The sequence below is a fragment of the Somniosus microcephalus genome, chromosome 10, assembly GCF_052327205.1.
Source record: "Somniosus microcephalus isolate GS21.2 chromosome 10, FLI_Smic_1.0, whole genome shotgun sequence".
Taxonomy (NCBI): Eukaryota; Metazoa; Chordata; class Chondrichthyes; order Squaliformes; family Somniosidae; genus Somniosus; species Somniosus microcephalus.
Window position 1 is genome coordinate 1877406 of NC_140996.1, and position 14034 is coordinate 1891439.

The 14034-nt window shown below is 44.9% G+C and overlaps 1 protein-coding gene across 1 annotated transcript in view; it reads right to left on the reverse strand.

Moving 5' to 3' along the window:
* Positions 1 to 14034, reverse strand: part of atp11a (ATPase phospholipid transporting 11A) — a 302919-nt gene that overhangs the window by 88736 nt on the left and 200149 nt on the right. The window contains exons 21-23 of the mRNA XM_085999881.1: positions 6913 to 7040; positions 5193 to 5328; positions 4791 to 4814 (exon numbers count right to left, since the gene is read on the reverse strand). Of these exons, the coding sequence (XP_085856007.1) occupies positions 4791 to 4814; positions 5193 to 5328; positions 6913 to 7040 (288 nt within the window). The remainder of the gene's footprint in view (positions 1 to 4790; positions 4815 to 5192; positions 5329 to 6912; positions 7041 to 14034) is intronic.

Below are 14034 nucleotides of genomic sequence, written 5' to 3' on the forward strand. Positions count from 1 at the left end.
TAATGCATCAATAAGTGTTTGACAAGTTTTGGGTGGTGATTGTAACTGGGAGCTGGTTTCGGGCGGGCACGGAGTGAGGTTAGCATCAAACTCCCCCAACATCAATCTGAGGCCTGGCCTATATTAACTCTTGGGCCTCATTCACATGCCGCTGGCCAGCTGCCCACCTGAGACAGGTGTACGGAGGCGGTTACCTGGCCTCCCACCCGAGACAAGTGTACGGAGGTGGTTACCTGGTCGCCCACCCGAGACAAGTGTATGGAGGTGGTTACCCGGCTGCCCAGCTGAGACAGGTGTACGGAGGCGGTTACCCGGCTGCCCACCTGAGACAGGTGTACGGAGGTGGTTACCTGGTCGCCCAGCTGAGACAGGTGTACGGAGGCGGTTACCCGGTGAAGGTCAGGTGGTTCAGAAGCCATGGCAGGTAAGTCACGGGTGGGGGGGCGGGTGGGGGGGGGGGGGGTAGTTTGGCAGGGTTTTGCAGGTGGGGAGTCCGAGGCAGCAAAGGCATAAAATGTTCCTTGTAGGATACTCATGACCCTCCTCGCCCCACCTTTGGGGGGTTCCATATCTTCCCTGACAGGTATTACTGCGCAGGGTCCGAATAACATCATAGGGCCCCACTATGCACGTATTAACGAGGCTCCTGCCTGAGTCAGACGGATGCCTTGGCCACCGACCCAAAGGATGAGATATTAGGACAGGTAACCAAGTGCCTGGTCATACAGGTAGCTTTTAAGGAGGAGAGAGAGGGGGAGAGGCAGAGAGGTTTAGGGTGGGAATTCCAGAGCTTGGAGCGGAGGCAGCAGAAGGCACGACCGCCAATGGTAGAGTGGAGGATGTGCAAGAGGCTAGAGTCAGAGGAAAGAGAGTTCTTGGAGGTGGATATTGTAGGGCTGGAGGTTACAGAGATAGGGAGAGTGGAGGCTATGAAGGAATTTAAACAAGAAGATGAGAATTTTAAATGAGGAGTTGGGAGAAGCATAGAAACATAGAAGATAGGAGCAGGAGTAGGCCATTCGGCCCCTCGAGCCTGCTCCGCCATTCAATGTGATCATGGCTGATCATCCAAATTCAGTACCCGGTCCCTGCGTTCTCCCCATACCCCTTGATCCCTTTAGCCTTAAGAAATGTATCCAACTCCTTCTTGAATATATTTAATGAATTGGCCTCTACTGCCTTCTGTGGTAGAGAATTCCACAGGTTCACCACTCTCTGGGTGAAGAAATTCCTCCTCATTTCTGTCCTAAATGGCATACCCTTTATCCTTAGACTGTGACCCCTGGTTCTGGACTCCCCGACCATCGGGAACATCCTTCCTGCATCTAGTCTGTCCAGTCCTGTCAGAATTTTATAAGTTTCAATGAGATCCCCTCTCATTCTTCTAAACTCCAGCGAGTACAAGCCCAATCGACCCAATCTCTCCTCATACGTTATACCTGCCATCCCAGGTATCAGCCTGGTGAATCTTCGCTGAACTCCTTCCATGGCAAGAACATCGTTCCTCAGATAAGGTGACCAAAACTGCACACAATACTCAAGATGTGGTCTCACCAAGGCCCTGTGCAACTGCAGCAAGACATCCTTGTTCCTGTACTCGAACCCTCTCGCTACGAAGGCCAACATACCATTTGCCTTCTTAACTGCCTGCTGCACTTGCATGCTTACCTTCAGCGACTGGTGCACAAGGGCACCCAGGTCTCATTGCACTTCCCCTTCTCCCAATCTATTGCCATTCAGATAATAATCTGCCTTCCTGTTTTTGCCACTAAAGTGGATAACCTCACATTTATCCACGTTATATTGCATCTGCCATGCTTCTGCCCAATCACCCAACCTATCCAAATCATACTGGAGTTTCTCGGCATCCTTCTCACAGCACACACGCCCACCCAGCTTTGTGTCGTCTGCAAATTTGGAGATAAATTATATCTAGTTCCCTCGTCTAGATCATTAATATATATTGTGAATAGCTGGGGTCCAAGGACCGATCCCTGCGGTACCCCACTAGTCACTGCCTGCCACTCGGAAAAAGACCCGTTTATTCCAACTCTTTGCTTTCTGTCTGCCAACCAGTTTTCTATCCAAATCAATACCTTGCCCCCAATCCCATGTGCCTTAACTTTACACGCTAACCTCTTATGCGGGACCTTATCGAAAGCCTTCTGAAAGTCCAAATATACCACATCCACTGGTTCTCCCTTATCTATTTTACCAGTTACATCCTCAAAAAATTCCAGTAAATTAGTCAAGCACGATTTACCTTTTGTAAATCCATGTTGACTTTGTCCGATCCTGTCACTGTTTTCCAAGTGCTCAGCTATTACATTCTTTAGAATGGACTCTAGCATTTTCCCCACTACCGATGTCAGTCTTACCGGTCTGTAATTCCCCGTTTTCTCCCTACCACGTTTTTGAAAATGGGGTAACATTAGCTACCCTCCAATCCATGGGTACTGTTCCAGATTCCATCGAATGTTGGAAGATGATCAGCAATGCATCTAGTATTTTTAGGGCCACTTCCTTAAGTACATTAGGATGTAGATTATCAGGCCCTGTGGATTTATCGGCCTTCAGTCCCATCAATTTCCTTAACACCATTTCCTTACAAATACTGATTTCTTTCAGTTCCTCCCCTTCATCAGAACCTATGTTCCCTGACATCTCTGGGAGGTTATTTGTGTCCTCCTTTGTGAAGACAGAACCAAAATATGTATTTAATTGGTCTGCCATTTCTTTGTTACCCATTATAAATTCCCCTGATTCTGACTGCAAGGGACCTACGTTTGACTTCACCAATCTGTTTCTCTTCACATATCTATAAAAGCTTTTACAGTCAGTTTTTATGTTCCCTGCAAGCTTACTCTCATATTCTATTTTCCCCTTCTTAATTAATCCCTTTGTCCTCCTTTGCTGAATCCTAAACTTCTCCCAATCCTCAGGTTTACTGCTTTTTCTGCCCAATTTATATGTCCTCTCCTTGGATCTTATGCTATCCCTAATTTCCCTTGTTAGCCACGGTTGAGTCACCTTTTTTGTTTTATTTTTATGCCAAACTGGGATGAACAATTACTGTAGTTCATCCATGCAGTCGTTGAATGCTTGCCTTTGCCTATTCACCGTCAACCCTTTGAGTGACATTCCCCAATCAATCCTACCCAACTCGCACCTCAGACCATCATAATTTCCTTTATTTAAATTCAGGACCCTGGTCTCTCAGTCAACTACTTCATTCTTCATCTTAATGAAGAATTCTATCATATTATGATTGCTCCGACCCAAGGGGCCTCGTACAACAAGATTGCTAATTAATTCTTTCTCATTACATAATACCCAGTCTAAGATGGCCTGATCTCTGGTTGGTTCCTCGACATATTGGTCCAGGAAACCATCCCGTATACACTCTAGGAATTCCTCCTCCACAGTATTATTACTAATTTGGTTAGCCCAATCTATATGTAGATTAAAGTCACCCATGATGACTGCTGTGCCCTTATTGCATGCTTCTCTAATTTCCCTTTTAATCCCATCCCCAATCTCCGCATTACTGTTTGGAGGTCTATACACCACTCCCACTAACTGGGAGTCAATGTTGTTCAGCAAGCACAGGGGTGATGGGTGAATGAGATTTGGTGCAAGTTAGGATACGGGCAGCAACATTTTGGATGAGTTGAAGTTTACAGAGGATGGAAGGTGGGAGTTCGGCCAGGAGAGCATTGGAATAGTCTAGTCTAAAGGTGATAAAAGCATGGATGATGATTTCAGCAGCAGATGAGTTGAGGCAGGGGTGGAGATGGGCGATGTTATGGAGGTGGAAAGGATATGGGTTGGTAGCTCAGCTCGGGGCCGTATAAGGATGCTGAGGTTACGAATAGTCTGGTTCAGCCTGAGATCGTAATACCATTAGAGTGTGACATCATAATACTGAGTGTGAGAGCAACCGCACGGCTGTTTGCCGGTCCCGCGCAACCCGGGACTGTCATTTCACATGTGAATTTTTGCACGTGTGCAAAACTTTGAATGGGCCGCGCAGCCCGATAAAGGGACTGCACACACAAAAATAATTAGGAGAACACTGAATGCGAGATAATGAAACAGTGGCCAGGGAGGGGAATTGGAATTGGCGAGGGAATGGAGTCTGTGGTGGGGTCAAAGACGACAATTGGAGGAAGTTCCCACTCACCAAGGACTGGATGTTGGACAGTCTGACAGAAGATCCCCTGGCACTATTTCGAAGAAGAGCAGGGGGAGTTCTCCCCGGTGTCCTGCCCAATATTTATCCCTCAATCAACATCACAAAACAGATTATCTGGTCATTATCACATTGCTGTTTGTGGGAGCTTGCTATGCACAAGTTGGCTGCCGCGTTTCCTACATTACAACAGTGACTCCACTTCAAAAGTACTTCATTGGCTGTAAAGCGCTTCGAGACATCCGGTGGTCGTGAAAGGCGCTAAATAAATGCAAGTCTGTCTTTCTTTACAATCGCACACTGTCGTGGGATTAATGTTGGCTAGAACTTTTTCTTCACCGTCTCTATTACCAAATGTGTCTCTTTACTCTTATAATTCTGTACCAGTTTGGGTAATCTACCTAATAAGACTCAGTTTTATTTGAGGAGTAAATTAAACATTTATGCAGAAAGAGAGTTTACACCCACTAACCAACCCACTACTACTTTTGAGAAATAGAATCTCCACTCAGAAGTAATCACGTCAGTCAGAAATTGTCTAATGTATGTTGCCCAAAAATGAGATAAAGACAAGGTGAAAGAGAGAGAGAGATCTTACCATGTTCAAGTTGGCCCTCATTAGCTGGTGTTAGAAAGAGAAGCAAACAGCAAAAGCAAAAAATACAAGACAGAAAGAAAATTAACAGGGCAAATAAAAGCACAGAATTGTTTAAGTAAATTAACAAGGCAACAAAACCACAACAGAAATATTACTGCATAAACTAACAGAGCAAAAGAGAGCAGGTAATGGTCAGAAAAAAAAATATTTTCCTTAGGCAAGTATAAAGATATCTTAATGGGCAGGCACTAGAATAAACTGTAAGATTAAATGGGTCATTAAATGATTTATGTAAAATATTAGAGATATATTGCTACAGTAAGAGCTTCAACAGGCAAGAAGAGTGGCAGACTGTTAAAACGCGATCACCTTATTCTGATGTAGTTGAGGTAGTTTACTAACCTGCCCATTGCTGGTCATGGTTGAATTGTCAAACAGAAAATAAGCACCAAAGAAAAATACCATAGCATCAAACGCTCCCAGGAACGTCCAGTAAATGAACAACTTCCAACATAACAAGGAATTTTTGGCAATGTCCCTGGTGGTTGAGAAGAAAAGTATTGAAATTGCATTGTTTGCTAAGGTCATTCAGAGAATCCAGATGAACTCTATAGTTATGTGATATATTTGCCCTTTTGATTTAAGCTGCACCCTTCATTTTATTTGAATTTGTTCTTGGGATACGAGTGAAACTGGCAAGGGAACATTTCTTGCCTTGAATAACTGAGTGGCTTGCTAAGGATATTAAAATCATCAAATAGTGTGGGACTGGTGTCATGTGTAGGCCAGGCCGGGTAGCGTTATGGGGCAAGTTCCCTTCCCTGAAGGGCATTAGTGAACCAGGTGGATAATTAAAAAATCAGGTGCTTTCATGGTCGTTGTTCTTCAGGTGCTAGCCCAAAAATTACCAGAGTTATTGAATTCAGTTTCACAGTTTGCCATGGTGGAATTTTAACACTCAACCTTTAGCTGCCAGCCCAGGTTAATAGCCACTGCAGCACTGTAACATTCATTTTGTGACATACTTATCTGATTAAAGAATACTGTGCTTTTTACTTAGCTGAAAGCACAAAATCCAGATCATTCGGTCCATAAAATTATTGGAAAAGCTTAATTTCCTACAGTATTTCCAGCTCTCAAAATGAAACATACTGAACGATATACTTTATTACACAATTGTCTTACAATTACTTAGCTCAATTATGTTTCACCTGGTGCACGTAGAAGGATAGAGGAGTTGAAAGAGATCAGAAGGTGCGAGCCCCCCTTTGCCAAGTCATTTGCCAAGAGACTCTCTGTTTTGGGTTTATTTTTGGAGTGCCTGTTCGGGGTAATACAAACATATTGCAGCCAAGTTGGAAGAATCCTGAAGATTTTTTTCCAAACTGGGGCACTTTCTACAGTCTATCAATTCCTATTGGTTGGGTGGGAAGATCTAACTGCTGCCATAGAAGGTGGGTTCAGAATCAGAACTTAAGAGCCCATTCGGCCCTTCGCCCTATGCTGGTTGCTAACTCTTCAGCTTGAGCTGTCTATTCGAATCCCATTTCCCTGCCCTTTCTCTGTATCCTTTCAAATACTTACCCAATTCCCCTTTAATCGATAGTGGATTAATCTCCTTTCTCTGTGTTGCTTCGCTGCAACAGGGGAAATGGCCTGAACTTTGCTTGTGCTAAAGAATATCAGAAGGCAGAGATAGGGCACTTGTTCATGAAGAGCAGAACATAATTCTTTAGATTTTATGAGGAGGCCTGAATGATTGAGCATTGAAGATAATGCTCAAGGTAAGACACCTTCACCAAAAGAAACTCACACTGTAATATATTTGCCAGCGATCTGGTCTATCAATTCTTTCAGCTCATACTCTCATTTCACTAGTGGGCTGCCTTTCATCTGTAAGCTTGACACACCCTATCGCCTTTAGGAATTCAACGCATCAAGTTAAAGATAAATTAATTAAGTCCTGTGCTTCCAGTGGACGAACTGTGCTTGAAGGGCTACAGCACTTAGAGCATATTTACCCCCAGCTGCATAGCTTGCTGAATTTACTCTATAATGTTCTGTTAAAAGAACACTGTAGCAATCGCAACATGTACCGTGTGCTCATGGCCTCTAAGCTCACCTGTATAATGATGGGTCTCTTTTCAGTGTATCGATACTGACATGTTGTTCCATAAGGCTGTACAACAGGATGGGAAGAGAGGTGAAGCTGATGTTGTACAATGTAAGGTAGGCAGTGTCATACAATGGCTGTAAAGGAAGACATTTTCAATTATTTTGTATACTTCCAAAATATCAATATATAAAGGCTAACCTGCACTCCCAGCAGGGGAGGTGGGCACAGAGAGCACGGATTGGAGATCGGGACCTAAGTGTTGTAGCCTTATCTCTGACCCAGCCTCCCTATCAGCATGGCTCATCACCAGGAGGATATAATTCATAGAATCATAGAATGGTTACAGCAAGGAAGAAGGCCATTCGGCCCGTTGAGCCCGTGCCGGCTCTCTGCAAGAGCACCTCAGCCAGTCCCCCTCCCCCGCCCTTTCCCTGTAGCCCTGCAACATTTTTTCTTTCAGGTACTTATCCAACTCCCTTTTGAAAGCTGCGATTGAGTCTGCCTCCACCGCCCTTTCAAGCAGTGCATTCCAGATCCTAACCACTCGCTGCGTAAAAAAGTTTTTCCTTACGACGCCTTTCGTTCTTTTGCCAATCACCTTAAATCTGTGTCCTCTGGTTCTCGACCCTTCTGCCAATGGGAACATTTTCTCTCTATCTACTCTGTCCAGATCCCTCATGATTTTGAACACCTCTATTAAATCTCCTCTCATTCGTCTCTGCTCAAAGGAGAACAACTCCAGCTTCTCCAGTCTATCCATGTAACTGAAGTCCCTCATTCCTGGAGTCATTCACGTAAATCTTTTCTGCACCCTCTCTAAGGCCTTCACATCCTTCCTAAAGTGTGATGCCCAGAATTGGACACAATACTCCAGTTGAGGCCAAACCAGTGTATTATACAGGTTCACCGGCGGCAGCAGTGAGGGCGGCCCTGGGTGGAGACTGAGCGCGGAAACCGAGGAGTTAAAGAGCGGGGAGAGAGAGCGGCCCAGACTCACCGACGGCAGCAGAGACAGTGGCCCTGGGTGGAGACTGAGCGCGGAGACCGAGGAGTTAAAGAGCAGGGAGAGAGAGCAGCCCAGACTCACTGGCGGCAGCAGAGAGAAGTAAAAAGTAATCGAAGTGTGACGTCACCAGAAAGCAGGTAAGTGATTGGTTGGTGAGTATTTCTCTCTTTCTCACTTTTTTCCAAACTTAATTTTTGTGGTTTATAGTTTCTAGCGTCTCTGATGTGTAGCGGGGAGTGCTAGTAAACAAGGGCCCTTGAGTATATAATTTAATTGTAGTGTAATTAGTGGTATTGATTTGATTTAATTTAATTTGAATTAATTAAAGGGTAAGTCATGGCAGCACAGCTCGGACCAGTGGCATGCTCCTCCTGCACTATGTGGGAAATCAGGGACACTTCCTGTGTCCCTGATGACCATGTGTGCAGGAAGTGTATCCATCTGCAGCAACTGACAGACCGCATTGCGGCGCTGGAGCTGTGAATGGATACATACTGGAGCATTCGCGATGCTGAGGACATCGTGGATAGCACGTTTAGTGAGTTGGTCACACTGCAGGTAAAGGCTGCACAGGCAGGAAGCAAATGGGTGACCACCAGGCAGAGTAGTAGGTGCAGGCAGGTAGTGCAGGGGCCCCCTGTGGCCATCCCCCTTTCAAACAGATATACCACTTTGGATATTATTGAGGGAGATGGCTTATCAGGGGAAGGCAGCAGCAGCCAACTTCCTGGCACCATGGGTGGTCCTGCTGCACAGGACGGGAGGAAAAAGAGCGGGAGAGTTTTAGCGATAGGGGATTCTATTGTAAGGGGAATAGATAGGCGTTTCTGCGGCCGCAAACGAGACTCCAGGATGGTATGTTGCTTCCCTGGTGCAAGCGTCAAGGATGTCTCGGGGCGGCTGCAGGACAATCTGGAGGGGGAGGGTGAACAGCCAGTTGTCGTGGTGCATATAGGTACCAACGATATAGGAAAAAAACAGGATGAGGTCCTAAAAGCTGAACATAGGGAGTTAGGAGGTAAATTTAAAAATAGGACCTCAAAGATAGTAATCTCAGGATTGCTACCAGTGCCACGTGCTAGTCAGAGTAGAAATAGAAGGATATTTCAGATGAATACGTGGCTAGAGGAATGGCGCAGGGGGAGGGATTCAAATTCCTGGGACATTGGAAGCGGTTCTGGGGGAGGTGGGACCACTATAAACTGGACGGTTTGCAGCTGGGCGGGACCGGAATTGATGTCCTAGGGGGAAGTGTTTGCTAGTGCTGTTGGGGAGGCTTTAAACTAAAATGGCAGGGAGTTGGGAACCTGTGCAGGGAGACAGAGGAAAGGGAAGCAAGGATAGAAACAAAAGACAGGAAGGAGAAAAGCAAAAGTGGAAGGCAGAAAAATCAAGGGTGTAAAACAAACAGGGCCACAGTAAATAATAATTTTAAAAGGACTAAGAGTGTTAAAAAATCAAACCTGAAGGCTTTGTGTCTTAATGCGAGGAGCATTCGTAATAAGGTGGATGAATTAGCTGTGCAAATAGATGTAAACAATATGATATAATTGGGATTACGGAGACATGGCTCCAGGATGACCAAGACTGGGAATTCAACATCCAGGGGTATTCAATATTCAGGAAGGACAGGAAAAAAGGAAAGGGAGGTGGGGTAGCATTGTCGGTTAAAGAGGAGATTAACACAATAGCAAGGAAGGATATTAGCTCTGATGATGTAGAATCTGTATGGGCAGAGCTGAGAAATACTAAGGGGCAGAAAACGTTAGTGGGAGTTGTATACAGACCCCCAAACAGTAATGCGGAGGTTGGGGATGGCATTAATTGGGAAATTAGAGATGCGTGCAATAAGGGCACATCAGTTATCATGGGTGACTTTAATCGACATATAGATTGGGCTAACCAAATTAGTAACAATACTGTGGAGGAGGAATTCCTAGAGTGTATACGGGATGGTTTCCTGGACCAATATGTCGAGGAACCAACTAGAGAGCAGGCCATCTTAGACGGGGTATTATGTAATAAGAAAGGATTAATTAGCAATCTTGTTGTGCGAGGCCCCTTGGGGAGGAGCAATCATAATATGTAGAATTCTTCATTAAGATGGAGAGTGACGTAGTTGACTCAAGACTAGGGTCCTGAATTTAAATAAAGGAAACTACGATGGTATGAGGCACGAGTTGGCTAGGATGGATTGGGGAACGTTACTTAAAGGGTTGACGGTGGATAGGCAATGGCAAACATTTAAAGATCGCATGGATGAACTACAGAATTTGTTCATCCCTGTTTGGCATAAATATAAAACAAACAAGGTGACTCAACCGTGGTTAACAAGGGAAATTAGGGATAGCATAAGATCCAAGCAGAGGACATATAATTTGGTCAGAAAAAGCAGCAAACCTGAGGATTGGGAGCAGTTTAGGATTCAGCAAAGGAGGACAAAGGGATTAATTAAGAGGGAGAAAATAGATTATGAGTGTAAGCTGCAGGGAACATAAAAACTGACTGTAAAAGCTTCTATAGATATGTGAAGGGAAAAAGATTGGTGAAGTCCAGCGTAGGTCCCTTGCAGTCAGAATCAAGGGAATTTATAATGGGGAACAAAGAAATGGCAGACCAATTAAATACATACTTTGGTTCTGTTTTCACAAAGGAGGACACAAATAACCTCCCAGAGATGTCGGGGAACATAGGTTCTAATGAGAGGGAGGAATTAAATGAAATCAGTATTTGTAGGGAAATGGTGTTAGGGAAATTGAGGGGATTGAAGGCCGATAAATCCACAGGGCCTGATAATCTACATTCTAGGGTAATTAAGGAAGTGGCCCTAGAAATAGTAGATGCATTGTTGGTCATCTTCCAAAATTCTATAAACTCTGGAACAGTTCCCATGGATTGGAGGATAGCTAATGTAACCCCACTATTTAAAAAAGGTGGTAGAGAGAAAAAGGGGAATTATAGACCGGTTAGCCTGACATCGGTAGTGGGGAAAATGCTAGAGTCCATTATAAAAGATGTAATAGCAGAGCACTTGGAAAGCAGTGACAGGATCAGACAAAGTCAACATGGATTTACAAAAGGTATATCATGCTTGACAATCTACTGGAATTTTTTGAGGATGTAACTGGTAAATTGATAAGGGAGAACCAGTGGATGTGGTGTATTTGGACTTTCAGAAGGCTTTCGATAAGGTCCCGCATAAGAGATTAGCGTGCAAAGTTAAAGTACATGGGATTGGTGGTAAGGTACTGTTTTGGATAGAGAACTGGTTGGCAGACAGGAAGCGAAGAGTTGGAATAAATGGGTCTTTTTCCGAGTGGCAGGCAGTGACTAGTGGGGTACTGCAGGGATCGGTGCTAGGACCCCAGCTATTTACAATATATAATAAATGATCTAGACGAGGGAACTAGATGTAATATCTCCAAGTTTGCAGATGACACAAAGCTGGGTGGGCATGTGTGCTGTGAGGAGGATGCAGAGAAACTCCAGTATGATTTGGACAGGTTGGGTGATTGGGCAGATGCATGGCAAATGCAGTATAATGTGGATAAATGCGAGGTTATCCACTTTGGTGGCAGAAACAGGAAGACAGATAATTATCTGAATGGCAATCGATTGGGAAAAGGAGAAGTGCAATGAGACCTGGGTGTCATTGTGCACCAGTCGCTGAAGGTAAGCATGCAGGTGCAGCAGGCGGTTAAGAAGGCAAATGGTATGTTAGCCTTCATAGCGAGAGGATTCGAGTACAGGAGCAAGGATGTCCTGCTGCAGTTGTACAGGGCCTTGGTGAGACCACACCTTGAGTATTGTGTGCAGTTTTGGTCACCTTATCTGAGGAAGGATGTTCTTGCCATGGAGAGAGTGCAGTGAAGATTCACCAGATTGATACCTGGGATGGCAGGAATGACGTATGAGGAGAGATTGGGTCGATTTGGCTTATACTCGCTGGAGTTTAGAAGAATGAGAGGGGATCTCATTGAAACTTATAATATTCTAACAGGACTAGACAGACTAGATGCAGGATGGATGTTCCCAATGGCGGGGGAGTCCAGAACCAGGGGTCACAGTCTAAGGATAAGGGGTAAGCCATTTAGGACTGAGATGAGGAGAAATTTCTTCACCCAGAGAGTGGTGAACCTGTGGAATTCTCTACCACACAAGGCAGTTGAGGCCAATTCATTAAATATATTCAAGGAGTTAGATATATTTCTTAAGGCTAAAGGGATATGGGGAGAAAGCAGGGACAGGGTACTGAATTTGGATGATCAGCCATGATCTCATTAAATGGCAGAACAGGCTTGAGGGGCCAAATGGCCTACTCCTGCTCCTATCTTCTATGTTTCATCATAATTTCCATGCTTTTGTACTCTGTACCTCTATTTATGAAGCCCAGGATCCCATAAGCTTTCTTAACTGCTTTCTCAACCTGCCCTGCCACCTTCAATGATTTGTGCACATATACCCACAGGTCTCTCTGTTCATGCACCCCCTTTAGGATTGTACCCTTTAGTTTATATTTCTTCTCCTCATTCTTTCTACTAAAATGTATCACTTTGCACTTTTCTGTGTTAAATTTCATCTGCCACGTGTCTGCCCATTCCACCAGCCTGTCTCTGTCCTCTTGAAGTCTATCACTATCTTCCTCACTGTTCACTATACTTCCAAGTTTCGTGTCATCTGCAAATTTTGACATTCTGCCTGGTATACCCACATTAATATATATCAAGAAAAGCAGTGGTCCCAGAACTGACCCCCGAGGAACACCACTGTATACTTTTCTCCAGTCCAAAAAATAACTGTTCACCACTACTCTCTGCTTCCTGTCACTTAGCCAATTTCGTATCCACTGTCCCTTTTATTGTATGGGCTTCAACTCTGCTGGCAAGCCTATTATGCGGTACTTTGTCGAATGCCTTTTGGAAATCCATATACACCACGTCAACCGCATTTCCCTCATCAACCCTCTCTGTTACTTCATCAAAAAACTTGATCGAGTTGGTTAAACACGATTTGCCTTTAACAAATCCATGCTGGCTTTCCTTAATTAATCCACACTTGCATAATTATCAACAACAACTTGTATTTATATAGCACCTTTAAAGTAGTAAAACCTCCCAAGGCGCTTCACAGGAATATAAGGCAAAAATTGGCACTGAGCCAAATTAGGACAGATGACCAAAAACTTGGTCAAAGAGGTAGGTTTTAAAGGAGGAAAGAAAGGTAGAGAGACAGAGAGCTTTAGGGATGGAATTCCAGAGTTTAGGGCCTAGGCAACAGAAGGCACGGCCACCAATGGTTGAGCGATTATAATCAGGGATGCTCAAGAGGACAGAATTAGAGGGGTGCAGATATCTCTGGGGGTTGTGGGGCTGAAGGAGATTACAGCGATAGGGAGGGGCAAGGCCATGGAGGGAATTGAAAACAAGGATGAGAATCCAAAAATCGAGGCACTGCTCGACCGGGAGCCAATGTAGGTCAGCAAGCACAGGGGTGATGGGTGAATGGGACTTAGTGCGAGTTGGAAACGAGCAGCCGAGTTTTGGATGACCTCAAGTTTACGTAGGGTAGAATGTGGGAGGCCAGCCAGGAGGGCATTGGAATAGTCAAGTCTAGAGGTAACAAAGGCATGGATGAGGGTTTCAGCAGCAGATGAGCTGAGGCGGGGCGGAGATGGGCGATGTTACAGAGGTGGAAATAGGCGGTCTTAGTGATGGCGCGAATATAGGGTCGGAAGCTCACTTCAGGGTCAAATATGACACCAAGGTTGCGAACAGTGTGGTTTACCCTCAGACTGTTTTTGGGGGGAGGGATGGAGTGAGTGGTTAGGGAACGGAGTTTGTGACGGGGACTGAAAACAATGGATTCGGTCTTCCCAATATTTAATTGGAAAAATTTTCTGCTCATCCATTACTGGATGTCAGACAAGCAGTCTGACAATTTAGAGACCATGGAGGGGTTGAGAGAAGTGGTGGTGAGGTAGAGCTGGGTGTCATCAGCGTACATGTGGAAACTGACGCTGTATTTTTGGATGATGTCGCCAAGGGGCAGCATGTAGATGAGAAATAGGAGGGGGCCAAGTGTAGATCCAGGATAGAACGATGCGGGAGCAGGAAGAGAAGCCA